This window comes from Mustelus asterias, chromosome 22 (genome assembly GCF_964213995.1).
Source record: "Mustelus asterias chromosome 22, sMusAst1.hap1.1, whole genome shotgun sequence".
Classification (NCBI taxonomy): domain Eukaryota; kingdom Metazoa; phylum Chordata; class Chondrichthyes; order Carcharhiniformes; family Triakidae; genus Mustelus; species Mustelus asterias.
The window spans coordinates 76058499-76080092 of record NC_135822.1 but is presented as its reverse complement, the minus strand read 5'-3'; the positions used below and the strand labels follow the sequence as shown (position 1 = coordinate 76080092).

The 21594-nt window shown below is 47.6% G+C and overlaps 1 protein-coding gene across 3 annotated transcripts in view; it reads right to left on the bottom strand.

The window, feature by feature from the left end:
- Positions 1–4704: 4704 nt before the first annotated feature.
- LOC144510205 (vinexin-like) overlaps positions 4705–21594 on the bottom strand; it is a 97156-nt gene continuing 80266 nt past the window's right edge. The window contains exons 15-22 of one of the 3 annotated variants that reach the window (XM_078239698.1): positions 19241–19287; positions 18447–18561; positions 17374–17499; positions 8968–9854; positions 8532–8895; positions 7217–7323; positions 6635–6741; positions 4705–6513 (exon numbers count right to left, since the gene is read on the bottom strand). In XM_078239698.1, the coding sequence (XP_078095824.1) occupies positions 6452–6513; positions 6635–6741; positions 7217–7323; positions 8532–8895; positions 8968–9854; positions 17374–17499; positions 18447–18561; positions 19241–19287 (1815 nt within the window). In that variant the 3' untranslated portion in view covers positions 4705–6451. Of the gene's footprint in view, positions 6514–6634; positions 6742–7216; positions 7324–8531; positions 9855–17373; positions 17500–18446; positions 18562–19240; positions 19288–21594 lie in introns of all 3 variants that reach the window. The other 2 variants (XM_078239697.1, XM_078239696.1) reach the window with 2 other exon arrangements.

Genomic DNA, 21594 nt, shown 5'->3' with positions numbered 1-21594 from the left:
CACGTACCCGCCTGATCCCCATAACCCCTAATTCCCTTACCGATCAGGAATCCATCTATCCGTGATTTAAACATATTCAACAAGGTAGCCTCCACCACTTCAGTGGGCAGAGAATTCCAGAGATTCACCACCCTCTGAGAGAAGAAGTTCCTCCTCAACTCTGTCCTAAACTGACCCCCCTTTATTTTGAGGCTGTGCCCTCTAGTTCTAGCTTCCTTTCTAAGTGGAAAGAATCTCTCCACCTCTACCCTATCCAGCCCCTTCATTATCTTATAGGTCTCTATGATGTGGAACTGGAGTTACATACAGACCCTTACTTGCTAAGAAAGGTAGGTTTCCTTCCCAAAAGGAAATTAGTGAAGCAGTTGGGATTTAATGGCAATCCAACAGCTTCATGGTCATTCTTTTTGATAAAAATTGCTTATGTCCTGTTATTTTTCCAACCTAATTCCAATTCTCAAAGATTGTATTAGGATTTGAATTCCGATCAGGTCATTAAAAGTTGGAGCAGGAGTAAACCATTTGGCCCGCCACCATTCAGTATGATCACAACTCATCATCAACCTTAGCTGTGGCTTCCCGCACGATCTCACATCTCTTAGTTCACAGAGCACCCAGAAATTTATCAATCTTAACCTTGAATATACTCAATAACTCAGCAGCCACTCCACTCTGGAGTAGAGAATTCCAAAGATGCACAACATGGACAAGTTGGGCCGAAGGGCCTGTTTCCATGCTGTAAACCTCTATGGGCGGGTCACTGTCTGTGTGGAGTTTGCACATTCTCCTCGTGTCTGCGTGGGTTTCCTCCGGGTGCTCCGGTTTCCTCCCACAGTCCAAAGATGTGCGGGTTAGGTTGATTGGCCAGGTTAAAATTGTCCCTGAGATGCGTAGTTAGAGGGATTAGCGGATAAATATGTGGGGGTAGGGCCTGGGTGGGATTGTGGTCGGTGCAGACTCGATGGGCCGAATGGCCTGCTTCTGCACTGTAGGGTTTCTATGATTTCTATGATTCTATGATTCTATGACTCTATGACTTTGACTGAGGAAATTTCTCATCGGTCCTCAATCGTTGATTCTCAATCTGTGACCTTTTCCCAGCATCTACCCTGACAAGCTCCTGAACTATTTGTGCTTCAATGAGCTCACCTCTCATTCTTCTGAAGTCCGGGTAGTACAGGCAAAGTCTGTTCAATCTCTCCACATCCTAGGCAGCAGCCTAATGAAACTTCAGGCTTCCCAGTTGGAACAACAATGACTTTCCTTAAGTTAAGTTTATTTAAGTTTATTTATTAGTCACAAGTAGGCTTACATTACTGCAAAGAAGTTACTGTGAAAATCCCCTGGTCGCCACACTCCGGCGCCCGAGGGAGAATTTAGCATGGTCAATGCACCTAACCAGCACGTCTTTCAGACCATGGGAGGAAACCGGAGCACCTGGAGGAAACCCACAGAGACACGGGGAGAACGTACAGACTCTGCACAGACAGTGACCCCAAGCCAGGAATCGAACCCAGGTTCCTGGCGCTGTGAGGCAGCAGTGCTAACCACTGTGCCACCCCTAGGCAAGGAACCCACAACTGCACACAATCCTCCAGGTGCGGACTCACCAATACTCTGTATAATTCCAAACCCTTTGTCAGAAAACATACCATCTCCTTTCGTAATTGCTTGCTGAATCTGCTTGTTAAATTTTTACGATTCACTTACAAGGACACCCAGGTCCCTCTGAAAGTAAACACTTCCCAATCTCTCACCATTCAAAATAACACTCAGGTGGATAATTTTACATTTCACCATATAGTATTCCATCTGACATATTCTTGTCCACACATTCAACCTCTGCAGCCTCTCAGGCTGGTAATGTTGAAAAATGATGTGGAAATGCCGGCGTTGGACTGGGGTAAACACAGTAAGAAGTCTCACAACATCAGGTTAAAGTCCAACAGGTTTATTTGGTAGCACAAGCCACTAGCTTTCAGAGCGCTGCCCCTTCATCAGGTGAGTGGGAGTTCTGTTCACAAACAGGGCATATAAAGACACAAACTCAATTTACAAAATTATGGTTGGAATGCGAGTCTTTACAGGTAATCAAGTCTTAAAGTCTTAAAGATATAGAACATAGAACAGTACAGCACAGAACAGGCCCTTCGGCCCACGATGTTGTGCCGAGCTTTATCTGAAACCAAGATCAAGCTATCCCACTCCCTATCATCCTGGTGTGCTCCATGTGCCTATCCAATAACCGCTTAAATGTTCCTAAAGTGTCTGATTCCACTATCACTGCAGGCAGTCCATTCCACACCCCAACCACTCTCTGCGTAAAGAACCTACCTCTGATATCCTTCCTGTATCTCCCACCATGAACCCTATAGTTATGCCCCCTTGTAATAGCTCCATCCACCCGAGGAAATAGTCTTTGAACGTTCACTCTATCTATCCCCTTCATCATTTTATAAACCTCTATTAAGTCTCCCCTCAGCCTCCTCCGCTCCAGAGAGAACAGCCCTACCTCCCGCAACCTTTCCTCATAAGACCTACCCTCCAAACCAGGCAGCATCCTGGTAAATCTCCTCTGCACTCTTTCCAGCGCTTCCACATCCTTCCTATAGTGAGGTGACCAGAACTGCACACAATACTCCAAATGTGGTCTCACCAAGGTCCTGTACAGTTGCAGCATAACCCCACGGCTCTTAAACTCCAACCCCCTGTTAATAAAAGCTAACACACTGTAGGCCTTCTTCACAGCTCTATCCACTTGTGGCAACCTTTAGAGATCTGTGGATATGAACCCCAAGATCTCTCTGTTCCTCCACAGTCTTCAGAACCCTACCTTTGACCCTGTAATCCACATTTAAATTAGTCCTACCAAAATGATAGCTTTGCATCCTATCTATGTCTCTTTGCAGCCTACAACAGCCCTCCACCTCATCCACTACTCCACCAATCTTGGTGTCATCAGCAAATTTACTGATCCACCCTTCAGCCCCCTCCTCTAAGACAATGTGAGTGGAGAGTGGGTTAAACACAGGTTAACCCTCTCTACTTTGTCCCCGTTGATGTAGACAGAGGCATGTTCTCCTCTACGCTTCCTGAAGTCAATGACAATCTCCTTCATTTTGTTGACATTGAGGGAGAGATTATTGTGGCTGCACCAGTTCACCAGATTCTCTATCTCATTCCTGTACTCTGTCTCGTCATTGTTTGAGATCCGATCCACTACGGTGGTGTCATCAGCAAACTTGAAAATCGAATTGGAGAGGAATTTGGCCACACAGTCATAGCTGTATAAGGAGTATAGTAGGGGGCTGAGAACACAGCCTTGTGGGGCACCGGTGTTGAGGATGATCGTGGAGGAGTTGTTGTTGCCTATCCTTACTGATTTGGAAGGTGCTGTCTAAAAGGTGGAAGCAAAGTCAATAATCATTTTCAAAAGAGAATTGGATGACGGAGAGAAATTGACAGGATTATGGAGAAAGAACATTCCCCATATTTATTAATGATATCGTTCTACCAAAATCTGGCAAAGGCTCCGTGGTGCGAATGGCCTCCTCCTGCTGTTCTGTAAGATCCTATGACAATGGAAGGGAAAACCGTTGTTGTTTGGATTTAACTGGATTTTTAGGAATTGTATCTGGCATGAATCCTGGAATTTTCAGTCTTCAGCTGCCACATGCTGGTTGTTAATAATCACAAGCAGTAGAGCTGAGGAGGGAGCCAATTAACTCTACGCTTGCTGATGCCTCCAAATTGACAAATCTTCTGTGGCTAACAACCCTCCCTGAATGTCCCCTCCAGTATCTGCAACCCTCCACGGGTCTGTCACCTCCAGTATCTGCAACCCTCCACGGGTCTGTCACCTCCAGTATCTGCAACCCTCCACGGGTCTGTCCCCTCCAGTATCTGCAACCCTCCCCAAGTCCGTCACCTCCAGTACCTGCAACCCTCCCCGGGTCAGTCACTCCAGTATCTGCAAACCTCCACGGGCCTGTCACCTCCAGTATCTGCAACCCTCCCCGGGTCTGTCACCTCCAGTATGTGCAACCCTCCCCGGGGCTGTCACCTCCAGTATCTGCAACCCTCCCCGGGGCTGTCACCTCCAGTATGTGCAACCCTCCCCGGGGCTATCACCTCCAGTATCTGCAACCCTCCACGGGCCTGTCACCTCCAGTATCTGCAACCCTCCCCGGGTCTGTCACCTCCAGTATCTGCAACCCTCCCCGGGGCTGTCACCTCCAGTATCTGCAACCCTCCCCGAGTGTCACCTCCAGTATCTGCAACCCTCCCCGAGTGTCACCTCCAGTATCTGCAACTCTCCCCGGGGCTATCACCTCCAGTATGTGCAACCCTCCGAGTGTCAGCTCCAGTATCTGCAACCCTTCCTGAGTGTCACCTCCAGTATCTGCAACCCTCCGAGTGTCACCTCCAGTATCTGCAACCCTCCCTGAGTGTCACCTCCAGTAGCTGCAACCCTCCCCGAGTGTCACCTCCAGTATCTGTAACCCTTCCTGAGTCTGTCACCTCCAGTATCTGTAACCGCCCCCCCCCCCCCCCCCCCCGAGTGTCACCTCCAGTATCTGCAACCCTCCCTGAGTCTGACACCTCCAGTATCTGTAGCCCTTCCCGAGTCTGTCACCTCCAGTATCTGCAACCCTCCCCAAGTCTGCCACCTCCCCCTGTGCCTACACCCGTCCGAAATCTCTGTGCTTCTCCAATTCTGGTCTCCTGAACATTGCAAGTTTTAATCGCTTCTCCATTGGCGGCAGACACGCTTTCAGCGGCCTGGGCCCTAAATTCTGGAATTCCTTCCCAAAACTCTGGAACTTTATCCTCTTTTAAGGGCATGTCTCAAAACTGTCTTCTGTACCCAAGCTTTTGATCAGTTGCTCTGATATCTCTGTGACATGGTGTAGCTTTGTTTCATCGTATTCCTGGGACATTTTACTCATTAAAAGCAGTGCACTATATAAATGCAACTCATTGTGTGTTACATCCTGAGGCAGTGATCTAGTTTGTTTAGACAGACTGAGTTCAGTGAAAGGAAAGAGTCCGTGTGTCTGTGATATATTTTTATTTGAGAGAATGGGAAATTTACACAAGTATTTGATTTGTGAATAGTACACAGATGACAGGCTGACTGAAAAATCCCTGGTACACAGCTCAGGAAATCAGCTCAGGTATGCAGCCAAGGAATAAAACTCAGATACAGTTCAGGAATGTATTCCTGGATCCCTAGTACACAGCCCAAGTACACAGCTCTGGTGTGCAGCTGACATACAAAGTGCAGAAACAGCTAAATTCATCCAAAGGCTTGTCAGTTTTCCACATCCAGATCCCACCTGGTCCAATAGATTGGGATCATCCTGTACCTATCTGCATTCCAGTTCCTGCTCAGAGCAACACAGTTTGAATCTGCCACTCACCAACTCTCCACCCTCACAGCTTCATCCCCAGAAAGTCAGCAGTGTGCTCCCCACTCCCCCATCCTCCGACAGCCCTCAGCTGACTCAGCACTCATGAGTCTGGACTATCACTGTTCGACCTCAGTCAGTTCTGTTGCTGGTCCAGCAGATCCAATTGTGCTTCTTCCAAACTCCAGCAAAGCTTCAAACCTTCACTGAAGGTCAGTGACACACATGTTACAGTCATGTGTGATGTAACATGACTGGGAATGTGCTGCAGCAATGGAATGGATGGCCCTCATGTCTCATTGAGGGGCTCCCTGTGCTCCCTTCCCCCTCACACTCATTTTCCAAGGTACAATTCCATAAGCAAGTGGCCTCTTAGCATGCAATCCAACAGTAGGGTCATGCCCGTCATTGCGGGGGAGGGCGGGAGGGGGGGGGGAGGGGGGGGGGGGGAGTCGATGGGGGGGGGGGGTTTCTTAATTCCACTCCTTCCTAAGTGCCTCCCCCATGAACCCAGCACCGAGCCCCAGCTCCCACTCTGCAAGGATTTGCACTCAGATTTGGGGATGTCACCAGCTGATCCATTCCGATAAGCTCCATATCAGGGTCGAGTCCAAACGGAGAAACAAGGAGCTGCCCAGGGTCAGGTCACAGGTTACTCCAACTGCTTATGAGAGGGAAAATGTTCCAGGGAGAGCAAGAGCAGACAGCAAGAGACAGAGAGATTCAGAGACAGAGGCACAAAGGGGGAGAGACAGTGGAACAGAGCAAAAGTAAGATGGACGTAGACAGAGAAAAACGGATACAGAGAAAAAGAGACAGAGAGAGGGAGCATGAGCAGAAGAATGAGAGAAAGGCAGGACAAGACAATGAGAGACAAAGACAGAGAGAGGGAGACAGAAAGAGAACAGAGATCGAGGGAGACAGAGAGATCGAGGGAGACAGAGAGAGAGAGAGAGAGGGAGGTTTCAGGCCTGGATGGAGGTTACTGTATTACGTAACCTCCTTACTATGATGGAGGTTCTCATGCCAGTGGTGGAAGGTTATGCTGGCCGCACATAGTTCCCAGGGAATGTTCCAAAATTGTTGGTTCGTCGAGACGTGCCTGTATGGGAGAGACAGGGTAGCCAAGTGAATACGGTGGAGTTGTCTCCATTGTGTGAATGCTGCCTAACATTATATATGAGAACTTCCTTCATCCTGATCATTAGTAGGAAAAACCTTACCTACAAACCAGCCATCATCACATTTCTCCATGACATCCACAAGATCACCTTCGATCAATTCCAATTCATCCCCATTCACAGGATGATAGTTATACAGTGCCCTGTACCTGGAACAGGGACAGAATTCAGAAAACAGAATATCCACCCATACAGAAATCAGAAATCATTCCTCCATTTTTACAGAATTGCCATTCCATGAAGACCTATAAACCTGGTGACCAGCACATGTGTGCAACCCAAAAAACAGAATGGAAACCTGCTCCTCCTCCAGACCCATGGAAATGGGATGCAATTCCTCCCCGTATCCTTGGGAATGGGATCCAGCCCCACCTCCCCAGACCCTTGGGAATGGGATCCAGCTCCTACCCCCAGGATTTATTCCCACTTATTCCCAGTGGGATCAGATAGCCATGACCTTGACTGCTGATTCTGATCTTCCCAGGAATGTTCCCTTGACTTGAGTGAAGGAGTAAATACTCCGGATACAGATGCACAGGACATGAATGAACTGAGTGCTCCTGATTCCCCAATCTTACCCTGACCTCACCCCCTAGAATCCCAGTCAATTAGACTGTTACTCACGGACTCCAGCCAGCACCAAGCACAACTCCTGAAGCTCCGATCTGGGGTCCTTTTGGCTCGGTATAAATTCTGCGTGATTGGAAGCAGGGCTCAGAGGTCATCTGGAACTGTCCAATGAGTAAAGAGCAAAGAGTTTAGTAACAGAAACAGTAACAATAACACTCAGGCCTAGCTCACCGTGTCAAGGAGGCTCAGGACTTGCAGAGTAGCTGAGTTGGAGTCCTCATGGAACCAAGACTCTGAATATTCCCTCGGGAGCCAAGCCTCATACCCCAAATAATTATTCACAAATCCAACCTCATCCTTGCCTTTTCACCCTGCATAGAGAGAGGGTTTCTTACAGGTGTTCCCTGTGAACTCTCCAATTCATCACCACGTCTGCTGGTTGGACACAGCCTGGCGTTCCCATTCCATATCTGGACAGAGCCTGGGCACCCCAGTGGAGATCTCTCCACGTGCAAATCCTCTCCTTTCCAAGGGCGATTCTGGGATGGAGGATGTTTCTTTGGTTGATGCTGTTTTTAAAGAGATTCAGGGATTGCTGCCTGTAACTCCCTGTCACCTATGTATGTTTGACATAATATGGAGTGAGAGAGGCTGCAGCCCCTCTTTCTCCATTTTTGACCTTTACTCCCTCGATGTGGAGGGAGTGGGACAGTCAGACACTTCCTGGTGGGACTTCCTGGGTCAATCCAAGGGTCAACAGATCCAGGCAGCTTCTTCCCTCAGGAATGCAGTGGAAATGAAATGTTTGTACTTCATTCTGGAATGGGAAATCATTGTGAGGCTCCTTTCACTGCACTTCCTGCTCCTTGTGGAAGATTCCAGAATTAACTCAGCTCATTTATTTTTATAAATTCTCAGGATGTGGGTGGGCATTGCTGAATGTCCCAAATCCCCGAGATGTGGGGGGTGTTATTAGAAATTCATTATTTTTTTCTTTGTGGCTCTTGATCAAACAACATCTTGATTTTAAGATTCTCATCCTTGTTTTCAAATCGTTCCTAGCTTCACCCCTCCTTAAATCTGTCGTCTCCTCCAAATTCACAACCCTCCGAGCTTTCTGCACGCCCACTAATTCTGGCCTCTTGTGCATCCCTGATTTTAATACCTCGCCAGTGTCTGGGATCTGGGAATATCCTCCCTAAAGCTCTTCAACTCTCTTTCCTCCATAAAACCTAGCTTTTGGTCAACTGTTCTGATATCTCCTTATGTGGCATGGTATTGTGCTTTAGTTCACCATGCTTCCCTGATGTACCTTGAGACTTTTCATTACATTAAAGATGCTATGAAAATACAAGCGGTTGATCCTTACCTGCTGATTGGAGGATGCAGTTGGCATGGTTACTGCGCCTCGGCCCAGAGGTAGGATTGGTGCCTGCGGGTCCCAGGTGAGAGGGGAGACTGAACTGTCTCCATGCAGATTGGTTGACAAAGCTGGCACCGAGTGATGATTGGTTCTTGATGTCAGAACTGTCGGCTGATTGGTGGATACCATTGGTACTGAGTACTGTTTCTCTGGGAGTCTAATCGATGAATCTGAGCTCTCCTTTTTTGTGGAGGTTGGCAAAGTTTTAAGGTATTGCTGGGTTGTCAGAGCTGTTGAAACATTGGGGTATTTCTGGGTGATTGGAGCGGGTGAAGTTTGCGGGTATTGCTGGGTTATGGGGGTGGGTGATGTATTGGGGTATTGCTGGATGATTGGGGTGGGTGAGGTATTGGGGTATTGCTGGGTTCTGGGGGTGGGTGAGGTATTGGGGTATTTCTGGGTGATTGGATTGGGTGAGGTATTGGGGTATTGTTGGGTGATTGGATTGGGTGAGGTATTGGGAGAATGTTGGGTTAGGGCAGTTGGTGGGGATTTGGGGAATTGCTGAGTTATTGGGGTGGGTGAAGTATTGGGGTATTGCTGGGTTATGGGGGTGGGTGAAACATTGGGGTATTGCTGGGTTATGGGGGTGGGTAAAACATTGGGGTATTGCTGGGTGATTGGATTGGGTGAGGTAATGGGGTATTTCTGTGTTAGGGCAGTTGATGGGGATTTGGGGTAATGTTGGGTTATGGGGGCAAGTGAAGTTTGCGGGTATTGCTGGTTTGGAGTAGTTGGTGAGGTCATGGCATATTGTTGTGTTATGGGGGTGGAAGTATTGCAGTGATATGGAGCTGGAGGACTCGCTAAGGTTTTCGGGTACTGCTGGGTTATAAAGTATGGATGGGTTACAGGGGTGGGTGAAATATTGGGGTATGGCTGGGTTGTCAGAGTTGGTGAAGCTTTGGGGTATGGCTGGGTTACGGGGGTGGGTGAAATATTGGGGTATGGCTGGGTTACGTGGGTGGGTGAGGTATTGGGGTGTTGCTGGATTGGGGTGGTGGGTGAGGTATCGGGGTGTTGCTGGATTGGGGTGGTGGGTGAGGTATCGGGGTGTTGCTGGATTGGGGTGGTGGGTGAGGTATTGGGATAGTGGTGATTTGGAGACATTGGGACTGCACCAATGGCGAATTCACCAGCACTTTTCACCTTTGGACTTTTTACCACCTGTACATAATTGGCTGGAAAGATCCCTTGTCGGTTGGTTCCTGTGATTCTCCCCTCCAACCAGTTGTCATCAACTCTTCTGATCAGTGAGATTGTTTCACCCTGAGCCACAAACAAATGATAGAATCTTTGTAAGACCATGCTGAACTTCCAACTATGTAATCAAGATCACTGACTTCCATCTCTGTATCATCTGACTCCAACCCCAACTCAGTTCATCTGCTGCTGAAACTATGCCCTTGGTACCTCCAATCTGACTATCCCAATAGTCTCGTGCTTGGTTTCCCATCATCTACTCCCCATAAATCTCAGCTCATCCAAATCTCTGCTGTCCATATCCTCACTCACTCACACAAAGTCCTATTCATCCTTTATCCCTGCGTTCAATGACCTAGGTATTGGATCTCGATTCAGTAACATCTCCATTTTAAACTGTCATCCCTGCATTCAAATCCCTCCATAGCCTTCCCCCTCACTATCTCTGCAATCTCTTCTGAGGTATCAGCACTCATCTAATTCTGGCCTCTTGCTCAACCTTGTCTTCAGCTGTCTGGGTCTGAAGCTCTGGAATTCTCTCCTTAAACATCTCCACCAATCTCTTCACCTTGAACACATTCCTAAAGACCAACCTCTCCAACTAAACTCATCCTTTTGTGGCTTGGGGTCAAAGCATTTTTTTGATAATGGTTCTTATGATGCAGCTTTGGTCGATAAAAGGTGCTTTATAAATACAAGTTGTTGTTGTAACCATTGGATGCTTCCACAAGAAGCCATTAACACCTGCCCATACGTGACATCTGTAACCTAAACTGAAATTAGCCTCAATCCAGGGAGATCTGTTAAAGCCACATTGTAAAACTGCATCAATCTAGAACCACATAAATAGGACTGAATCCTCCAGCACTGACAAACCAAACTCTGGGCTTGAGGGAAGCAATGTGAAGCCTCTTGAAAACCTTGGTTAGACCATACTTAAGAGTAATGTGCATAATATAAAAAAGATATACAATGGCAGTGGAGAAGGTGCAAAAAGATTTAGCAGAGCAATACCATAACTGAGACGTTATATCCATCAGGAAATGCTGAACAGACCGGAACCATAGGTCTATTTGAAGGGAAGCCTGGCAAACACATGAGCGAGAAAGGAACACTATTGATAGGGAGTGGTGAAGAGGGGAGGGAGGAGACTTGCGTGGAACTTGCCTTCCAAGGCATTCACCATCCTGACTTGGAAATATATCACTGTTCCTTCACTGTCGCTGGGTCAAAATTCTGGAACTACCTCCCTAACAGTATACCCACACAAGATGGACTGCAGCGGTCCAAGAAGGCAGTTCACCATCACCTTCTCAAGGAGAATCAGGGATGGGCGTTTGCTCAGCCAACAATGCCAACATTTCATGAATGAATAAAGACGGAAGAAATACCAGCACAGAGCAAATGCACCGAATGGCCTGTTTCTGTGTTGGAAAAAAAATTATGATGGAAACAAATCCTCTCTCAATCGAAGTCTGGGACAAGTCAGCCTTTCCAGCAACACCACTGAAATCCATAGCGGGTCATTCATCCTGGCAGTTTGCCAGGCTGAACCTTAATGGGGACCTCAGCTCTGTGCACCATTGTGCCAGTTCCACCAACAGCTCACACAAGGCAGCATCACTGTCTCCCTGCAAATCTGCATCAGTACCGAGACACCCTACGACTCTGACAGCTCCACTCCCAAACTGCATGGGGGTCTCCTACTCCCGAGACCCACTCCTGCCCCGCTCAGGAGTCCTGCTCTGACATGGCCGTCTCTGATTGTGGACCATGATTTGCTGGTCTCTGTTTTCTCTGGCCTCTCTTCCCAGCCAGCTGAGCGTTGGCTGACGGATTGCTCCAGGACCTCGGGGTTGGTGACCTTGTCCTGCCATGAAATTACTGAGGATAAGTGTGAGACAGTGAAAGTGGAAACAAGCCTTTTCTCCTGCCTGGTCAGCTCTTACCAGTATAGAGGAGTGGGCTGAGGACACGGGCTTGGTAGATTTGCAGTTTTGTGTTCTCAGCCAGACTACTGATATTCCACACTCAAAGAACAAAGAACAATACAGGACAGGAACAGGCCCTTCGGCCCACCAAGTCTGTGCTGACACAGATGCCTCTCTAATCTAATATTTTCTTGCCTCCACAGGGTCCAGGTCTATTTCCTGCCTATTCCTGTATCTATCCAGATGCCTTTTGAATGTTGTTATAGAATCTGCTTCCACCACCTCCTCCTGCAGCGAGTTCCAGGCATTCACCAGCCTCTGTGTGAAAAACTTCCCCTTTACATCTCTTTTAAACTTTCCCCCTCTCACTCTCAACCTCTGCCCCCGAGTAATTGACCCTTCAACCCTGGGAAAAAGACTCTGACTATCCACTCTATCCAAGCCTGTCATAATCTTGTAAACTTCTATCAGGTCCCCCCTCATCCTCCGACACTCCAATGAAAATAATCCAAGTTTATTCAACCTTTCTTCATATTCCATATCCTTCAAACCAGGCATCATCCTGGTAAATCTCTTCTGCACCATTTCCAATGCATCAACATCCTTCTGGTTGTGTGGTGACCAGAATTGTATACGATAATTATACGGTGAGGAAGTGGAAGGATGGGTTGGCAAGTTTGCTGATGACACAAAGGTTGGAGGTATTGTGGATAGTGTAGAGGGATATCAGCAGTTGCAACGAGACATAGATAAGATGCAAGACTGGGCAGAGAAGTGGCAGATGGACTTCAACCCAGATAAGTGTGTGGTGCTTCATTTTGGCAGGTCGAATAGGATGGAAGAATATAATATTAAGAGTAAGACGCTTGGCAGTGTGGAAGAACAGAGGGATCTTGGGGTCCGGGTTCATAGGACACTCAAAGTGGCGTTGCAGATAGAGGCTGTGTTCAAGAAGGCATATGGAATACTGGCCTTCATCAATAGAGGAATTGAGTTTAGAAATCGGGAGATAATGCTGCAGCTGTATAGGACCCTGGTCAGACCCCACCTGGAGTACTGTGCCCAGTTCTGGTCGACCCATTACAGAAAGGATGTGGAAGCCATAGAACTGGTGCAGAGGAGATTTACGAGGATGTTGCCAGGATTAAGTGGTATGCCTTATGAGGATAGGTTGAGAGAGCTAGGTCTATTCTCCTTGGAGAGGCGAAGGATGAGAGGTGACCTGATAGAGGTGTATAAGATGTTGAGAGGTATTGATAGAGTGGATTCTCAGAGGCTTTTACCCAGGGCTGAAATGGTTGTCACGAGAGGCCACAGGTTTAGGGTGCTGGGGAGTAGGTACAGAGGAGATGTTAGGGGTAAGTTTTTCACTCAGAGGGTGGTGGGTGCGTGGAATCGGCTGCCGGTAGTGGTGGTGGAAGCGGATTCGATTGAGTCTTTTAAGAGACTTTTGGATAGGTTCATGGAGGTTAGTAAGATAGAGGGTTATAGATGAGCCTAGAAGGTAAGGAAATTGTTCGGCGCAACTTGTGGGCTGTAGCTTTTCTATGTTTCTATGTTCTATGATACTCCAAATGCAGCCTCACCAAAGTCTTTTCCAGCTACAACATGATTTTCCAATTCCTATACTCAATGCCCCGACTGATGAAGGCCAGCATGCCATACGCCTTCCTGACCACCTCTTGACCATTCTCTGACTCCGCTGGGATGTAACAGCATCAGCTTTTGCAATGCTGATTTCAGCATCAAGTGACAGATTGTTGGCGATTGTGGAGCCCAGCTATGTGAAGCTAACAATAACCTCCAGTCAAAGCTGATAGAGGCAGTGTAATACTGTCAAAGAACAAAGAAAATTACAGCACAGGAACAGGCCCTTCGGCCCTCCAAGCCTGCACCGACCATGCTGCCCGACTTAACTAAAACCCCCTACCCTTCCGGGGACCATATCCCTCTATTCCCATCCTATTCATGTATCTGTCAAGACGCCCGTTAAAAGTCACTGTTCTGGGACCCTTGCTGTTTGTCATTTTCATAAGTGACCTGGATGAGGAAGTGGAGGGATGGGTTGGTAAGTTTGCTGACGACACGAAGGTTGGTGGGGTTGTGGATAGTCTGGAGGGATGTCAGAAGTTACAGAGGGACATAGATAGGATGCAAGACTGGGCGGAGAAGTGGCAGATGGACTTCAACCCAGATAAATGCGAAGTGGTCCATTCTGGCAGGTCAAATGGGATGAAGGAGTACAATATTAAGGGAAAGACTCTTAGTACTGTAGAGGATCAGAAGGAGCTTGGGGTCCGGGTCCATAGGACCCTAAAATCGGCCCCGCAGGTGGAGGAGGTGGTTAAGAAGGCGTATGGTGCGCTGGCCTTTATCAATCGAGGGATTGAGTTTAGGAGTCCGGGGATAATGATGCAGCTATATAAGACCCTCGTCAGACCCCACTTGGAGTACTGTGCTCAGTTCTGGTCGCCTCATTACAGGAAGGATGTGGAAATGATTAAAAGGGTGCAGAGGAGATTTACAAGGATGTTGCCTGGATTGAGTGGCATGCCTCATGAGGATAGGCTGAGGGAGCTCGGTCTTTTCTCCTTGGAGAGACATAGGATGAGAGGAGACCTAATAGAGGTATATAAGATGTTGAGAGGCATAGATTGGGTGGACTCTCAGATGCTTTTTCCGAGGGTGGAAATGGCTGCTACGAGAGGACACAGGTTTAAGATGCTGGGAGGTAGGTACAGGGGAAATGTTAGGGGGAAGTTTTTCACACAGAGGGTGGTGGGCGAGTGGAATCGGCTGCCGTCACTGGTGGTGGAGGAGGCAAACTCAATAGGGACTTTTAAGAGACTCCAGGATGAGTACATGGGACTTAATAGGATGGAGGGTTATAGGTAGGCCTAGAAGGTAGGGATATGTTCGGCACAACTTGTGGGGCCGAAGGGCCTGTTTGTGCTGTAGTTTTTCTATGTTTCTATATCCGCTTCCACTACCTCCCCCGGCAATGAGTTCCAGGCACCCACCACTCCCTGTGTAAAAAACCTTGCCCCTCGCACCTTAAACCTATGCCCCCTAGTAATTGACTCTTCCACTCTGGGAAAAAGCTTCTGACTATCCACTCTATCCATGCCTCTCATAATCTTGTAGACGTCTATCAGGTCGCCCCTCAACTACCGTCGTTCCACTGAGAACAAACCAAATTTCTCCAACCTCTCCTCATAGCTAATGCCCTCCATACCAGGCAACATCCTGATAAGTCTTTTCTATACCCTCTCGAAAGCCTCCACATCCTTTTGGTAGTGTGGCGACCAGAATTGAACACGATATTCCAAGTGCGGCCTTACTAAGGTTCTATAAAGTTGCAACATGACTTGCCAATTTTTAAACTCAATGCCCCGGCCGATGAAGGCAAGCATGCCGTATGCCTTCTTGACTACCTTCTCCACCTGCATTGCCACTTTCAATGACCTGTGTACCTGTACACCCAGATCCCTTTGCCTATCAATACTCTTAAGGTCTTACTCTTACTCTTATTTATTAGGTCATACTCTTACTTATCCTGGACCATGAGTTTGCCTTCCCGATGCTGTTGATCAAGTCAAACTCTTTACAGTCTGTCTCTTTGCTGCTGAAGATGTTCCTCAATATGGAATGTTAGTATGGCATCGTCAGCAAAGAGCAACTATCTGATCAGCACTTGGGACACCTTTGTCTTGGATCTCAGGTAGGCAAGGCTGAACAGCTACCATCAGTTCTGGTATGTAAGGAGACACTCTCTGCTGATGAGCTGAAGGAAATCAGAGCGACAGAGAGAAGAATATGTCAAAGGGTGTCAGTGGCAGAACACAACCCTGTTTGACTCCATGGTGGCTCTCAAAGGGTTGCAATGTTGCCATCACATTGAGCAGCTTTGGCAGGCAGTCAATCTACCTCAACAGCTTCAATAATTGGCATCTGGTCTCAGGGTTGAATGGTGTGGTGAAATCACTGAAGGTAATATATAATTGTCTCCTTCTCTTGCAGATGCTGGATTGAGAAGATCATGTCTCGGTACGGTAGCACAGTGGTTAGCACTGCTGCTTCACAGCTCCAGGGTCCCGGGTTCGATTCCCGGCTCGGGTCACTATCTGTGTGGAGTTTGCACATTCTCCTCGTGTCTGCGTGGGTTTCCTCCGGGTGCTCCGGTTTCCTCCCACAGTCCAAAGATGTGCGGGTTAGGTTGATTGGCCAGGTTAAAAATTGCCCCTTAGAGTCCTGAGATGCGTAGGTTAGAGGGATTAGCGGGTAAAATATGTGGGGGTAGGGCCTGGGTGGGATTGTGGTCGGTGCAGACTCAATGGGCCGAATGGCCTCCTTCTGCACTGTAGGATTTCTATGATTTCTATGATGTCAGGTGTAGAGCTTCCAGTTCTGAAACCACACTGGTATTTGGGGTAGATGTGTTCAGCCAGGATCTGCAGTCTGATAAGGGTGACGAGTAAATACTTTCTCACACGGATCAGCAGGGAGGTGCCGTGATAGTTGTTGCGTTCACTGTGGTCACCCTTGTTATTGTACAGGTTCACCATCTTTGCACCACGCGTGTCCCAAGGCACTAACCCCTCCATCCAGCAGAAACAGAGCAATTTGTGTAGATGTTGCAAGAATGTCCGTTTCCCATGCTCGATGAGTTCAGGTGGTATAGCACCAGCACCTGGAGCTTTGCCCACTGCAAGAAAGTCAATAGTTTTGCTGAGCTCCTCCACCACGGGTTCGATATCCTTCTCCAGTCATGAAAGGTAGGCTTTCTCTGATGTCTAGACTCCCTCACTGACAGTGCATCTCACTACAGGACAGCTCAAACATAGAACATAGAAACCCTACAGTGCAGAAGGAGGCCATTCGGCCCATCGAGTCTGCACCGACCACAATCCCACCCAGGCCCTACCCCCACATATTTACCCGCTAATCCCTCTAACCTACACATCTCAGGATTCTAAGGGGCAATTTTTAACCCAGCCAATCAACCTAACCCGCACATCTTTGGACTGCTACATTCTACAGACTTAATTCTGATGGGATTAATGTGAGAATGGGTAAGATGGAAGTGTTGTCAAAGAACTGGCAAAATGTAGTGGATATAAGATGGTTCTGCCCACTCACTGAATCTGCGAATGCTCCTTTCCCTGAACTGGCTCAGAATTCCTCTGTAAATCTCCACACTTCCACAAGATGGTGCTGAAACTCAGGCAGGATAGCCTAGGGTACAGGAGAGAGCGAAAGTGTAAGAGAATAAGGGAAAGAGAAACCGAGAGAAAGAGAGGCATGCAGATTAACAGACTGAGACACCCACACAGACAGCAAAAGGGAGAGGGAGACAGATGCACGCAGAGTTAAAGTAGTAGAAAATACAGTACAGGAGGACCACATTCAGCCCATTGTGACTGTGCAAGCTCTGAGTTTTCTGCCATTGACCCAATTTCATATGAGCAATGATACTGTCACATTAATCCCATATGCTATCGTCTCACTAACGATTGAGATTAGTTCATGCTTTAGTTAAATCAAAGCTATTTACGCACGCACACACACACACACACACTCATGCATACACACGCATGCACACACACAGACGCACACATAGACAGACACACACACACACACGCACGCACACACACCTTGCGAAAGGAGAGCTCCACACTCAGGTCCCCTTTGAAACTGAAAACAGCGATAGCTTCTCCATACTCCAGGATTTGAATCGGCGGGCTTTTAATCGGAGTTGGTCTTTCAGTAGCTGGAATAAACTGAAAAAGGAAAATAAGTTTAAAGTTTTAAGTTTAATTTAAAGTTTATTTATTAGTGTCACAAGTAGGCTTACATTAACACTGCAATGAAGTTACTGTGAAAATCCCACACTCCGGCACCTGTTCGGGCCAATGCATCTAACCAGCACATCTTTCAGACTGTGAGAGGAAACCGGAGCACCCGGAGGAAACCCACGCAGACGGGACAGCAGTCAGTTCAGGGCTGAGCGTCTAGTAGAATCCACTAAGTCTGGATTTGGAATTTCTCAGCTCCCTCATTGTTCAATACCACAGTCCAGGAAGGGTCCAATAACCCTCCACTGGGCAGATCCGAGTCCTCCCAACAGGAGTCCACTATTCTACTGCAGAGATCCCTGTCCACCCCAACAAGAGGTTTCTCCTCTACCCAACTTCTCAGTCACTCCAGACCTTTCCTTGCACAATACCAGGATGTTGCCTGGTATGGAGGGTCTTAGCTATGAGGAGAGATTGGGTAAACTGGGCTTGTTCTCCCTGGAAAGACGGAGAATGAGGGGAGACCGAATAGAGGTGTACAAAATTATGAACGGTATAGATAGGGTGAACAGTGGGAAGCATTTTCCCAGGTCGGAGGTGACGATCACGAGGGGTCACGGGCTCAAGGTGAGAGGGGCGAGGTATAACTCAGATATCAGAGGGATGTTTTTTACACAGAGGGTGGAGGGGGCCTGGAATGCGCTGCCAAGTAGGGTGGTGGAGGGAGACACGCTGACATCGTTTAAGACTTACCTGGATAGTCACATGAGCAGCCTGGGAATGGAGGGATACAAACGAATGGTCTAGTTGGACCAATGAGCGGCACAGGCTTGGAGGGCCGAAGGGCCTGTTTCCTGTGCTGTACTGTTCTTTGTTCTTTGTGTTTAATAACAGACACCAAGCTGCTTGCAAATTGAGGAGAAATGTCCTACCTCAACATAAGATGTAGGAAAGATTCCGAGCCTCCCGTGGTGCTCCCCTTTGAGCCAGTTCTGGTCGAGCACTTTGTGAATATAGACAACATCTCCCTTCTGAAGAGTGAGTTCCCTAGAGGGCAAACCACAGGAATAAGGTGAAAAGAATCATCAAAGGACATGGAGAACCTCTTGATACCAAGCAAAATGACTGCAGCACAAGAACTGAGCAGCCAGCATAATGTTTTATCCTCTGCAGTAGATTGTTGTATGCAAAGCAAAATCCAAGGTGGTGACAGCAATGTCCTGAGAGGATAGAATCCTCAGAGAGAGTGAGACCACAAGAGACCCTCCCTCATTCATGGCTCTCAAGTGTTGACTCCCACTGGATTCATAGATTCCACATGTCCTCCAGTAACCGATCCAGTGACCAATGACAAACTGACACTGATAAACATAAACTATTCAGCCATGTGAGTATCACAGCATTCAATCACATGAATCGTATGCAGAGGCGAGTGAAGAGCTGGCCACTGGCTCAGGAGCAGGAATCTTGGATGAATCCACCTTCCCCGACCGAGGCATGCTGATGCCACTTTAATCCTCGTTTGTGCCAGGATGTAGAGGGGAGCTGAACCAATGGGACATGGCCCAGGGAGGGATCATAGTCTGTGGAGGGAGAAAGGGCCAGTTTGAATGTCCCAGCTGTCATTGGGTTTGTGTTAGGCTGGATGGCCTAGCTGGCCTTATCCTGCCCACTGATATCCCAGGCCTCCTCTCTCATCTCACTGCTCTCTGTACGCTCAACTTACTTTGGAGATTCAGCCTGGAAATCAAACTTTGCCCGTGCAGCCTTCATCTGTGGAAAGAATCAGAACAAGTCAGATGAAGAAAGTAATCTCCTCTGGAATCACAATCACTGCCTGCTTCTTAGTTCCCAACAGAACACAACTCGCTCAACCAAATTCAGCTATTGAAAGGGAGGGCTAGGCTCACAAACACTCCCAGGACAGGGACAGCACGGGGTTAGATACAGAGTAAAGCTCCCTCTACACTGTCCCCCATCAAACACTCCCAGGACAGGTACAGCACGGGGTTAGATACAGAGTAAAGCTCCCTCTACGCTGTCCCCCATCAAACACTCCCAGGACAGGTACAGCACGGGGTTAGATACAGAGTAAAGCTCCCCCCAACACTGTCCCCCATCAAACATTCCCAGGACAGGTACAGCACGGGGTTAGATACAGAGTAAAGCTCCCTCTACACTGTCCCCATCAAACACTCCAGGACAGGTACAGTACGGGGTTAGATACTGAGTAAAGCTCCCCCCAACACTGTCCCCCATCAAACACTCCCAGGACAGGTACAGCACGGGGTTAGATACAGAGTAAAGCTCCCTCTACACTATACTGTTCTTTGAAAGCGTGCAGTGGGATTTTTTACATTCCCTGAGAGGGCAAATGTGGGTCTTAATTGTTCACCTGAAACTGGTCTGTTTGAGAGTGCAGCACTCCCTCAGTCCCACCCTTAGATCAAGTCCCAGCATGTTATCATATGCTCATGGCTCTACAGTGGAACAGGAATCTTCTGACTCTGAAGCAATTTTTAAGAGGGATACAGGTTCCATGCAGCCTGTTTCTCCATGCAGAACATGTTGGGTTCCTGCAGACCATGCACCGGTCCAGTTGAAAGGGAATGTTGTTGGACAGGTTTCTTTCCCTGAGGAGCATTGTTGAATCAGGGCAGGTTTCACTGTTGTTTAGCTGATCCCAGACCAAACATTACTAGAATTCAGCTTCCTAACTTGCTGTGGCTGGACTTGAGCTCAGGAAGAATTGCTTCTTCCACACCATCACCACTCATGACCATAGTTATCAGCCACGGGAGTCCATATACCATGTCAAGGTGCAAATGTGACGCCACTGTTTAAAAAAGGAGGTAGACAAAAGGCAGGTAACTATAGGCCGGTTAGCTTAACTTCTGTACTCGGGAAAATGCTTGAATCTATCATCAAAGAAGAAATAGCGAGACATCTGGATATAAATTGTCCCATTGGAAAGACGCAGCATGGGTTCATGAAGGGCAGGTCATGTTTGACTAATTTGGTGGAATTCTTTGAGAACATTACATGTGCAGTGGACAATGGGGAACCTGTGGATGTGGTGTATCTGGATTTCCAGAAGGCATTTGACAAGTTCCCGCACCAAAGACTGCTACGTAAGATAAAGGTGCACGGTGTTACGGGTAATGTATTAGCATGGATAGAGGATTGGTTAACTAACGGAAAGCAAAGAGTGGGGGTAAATGGTATTTTTTTGGTTGGCAATCAATGACTAGTGTTGTGCCTCAGGGATCAGTATTGGAACTGCAATTGTTTACAATTTACACAGATGATTTGGAGTTGGGGACCAAATGTAGTGTGTCAAAATTCGCAAATGACACTAAGGTGTGTGGCAGAGCAAAGTGTGCAGAGGATGCTGAAAGTCTGCAAAGGGATATAGATAATCTAAGTGAGTGGGCGAGGGTCTGGCAGATGGAGTACAATGTTGGTAAATGTGAGGTCATCCATTTTGGTAGGAATAACAGCAAAATGGACTATTATTTAAATGGTAAAAAATTGCAGCATGCTGCTGTGCAGAGGGACCTGGGTGTCCTTGTGTAGGAATCTCAAGGAGTTGGTTTGCAGGTGCAGCAGGTAATTAAGAAGGCAAATGGAATTTTGTCCTTCATTGCTAGAGGGATGGAGTTTATAAACAGCAAGGTTATGTTGCAGCAGTATAAGGTGCTGGTGAGGCCACACCTGGAGTACTGTGTACAGTTTTAGTCTCCTTACTTGAGAAAGGATATACTGGCACTGGAGAGGGTGCAGAGGAGATTCACTAGGTTAATGCTGGAGTTGAGAGGGTTAGCTTATGAGGAGAGACTGAGTAGACTGGGGCTATACTCATTGGAATTTAGAAGAATGAGTGGAGATCTTATAGAAACATATATGATTATGAAGGGAATAGATAAGATAGAAACAGGGAAGTTGTTTCCACTGGCGGGTGAAAGTAGAACCAGGGGGCATAACCTCAAAATAAGGGGAAGCAGATTTAGGACTGAGTTGAGGAGCAACTTCTTCACACAAAGGGTTGTGAATCTGTGGAATTCCCTGTCCAGTGAAGCA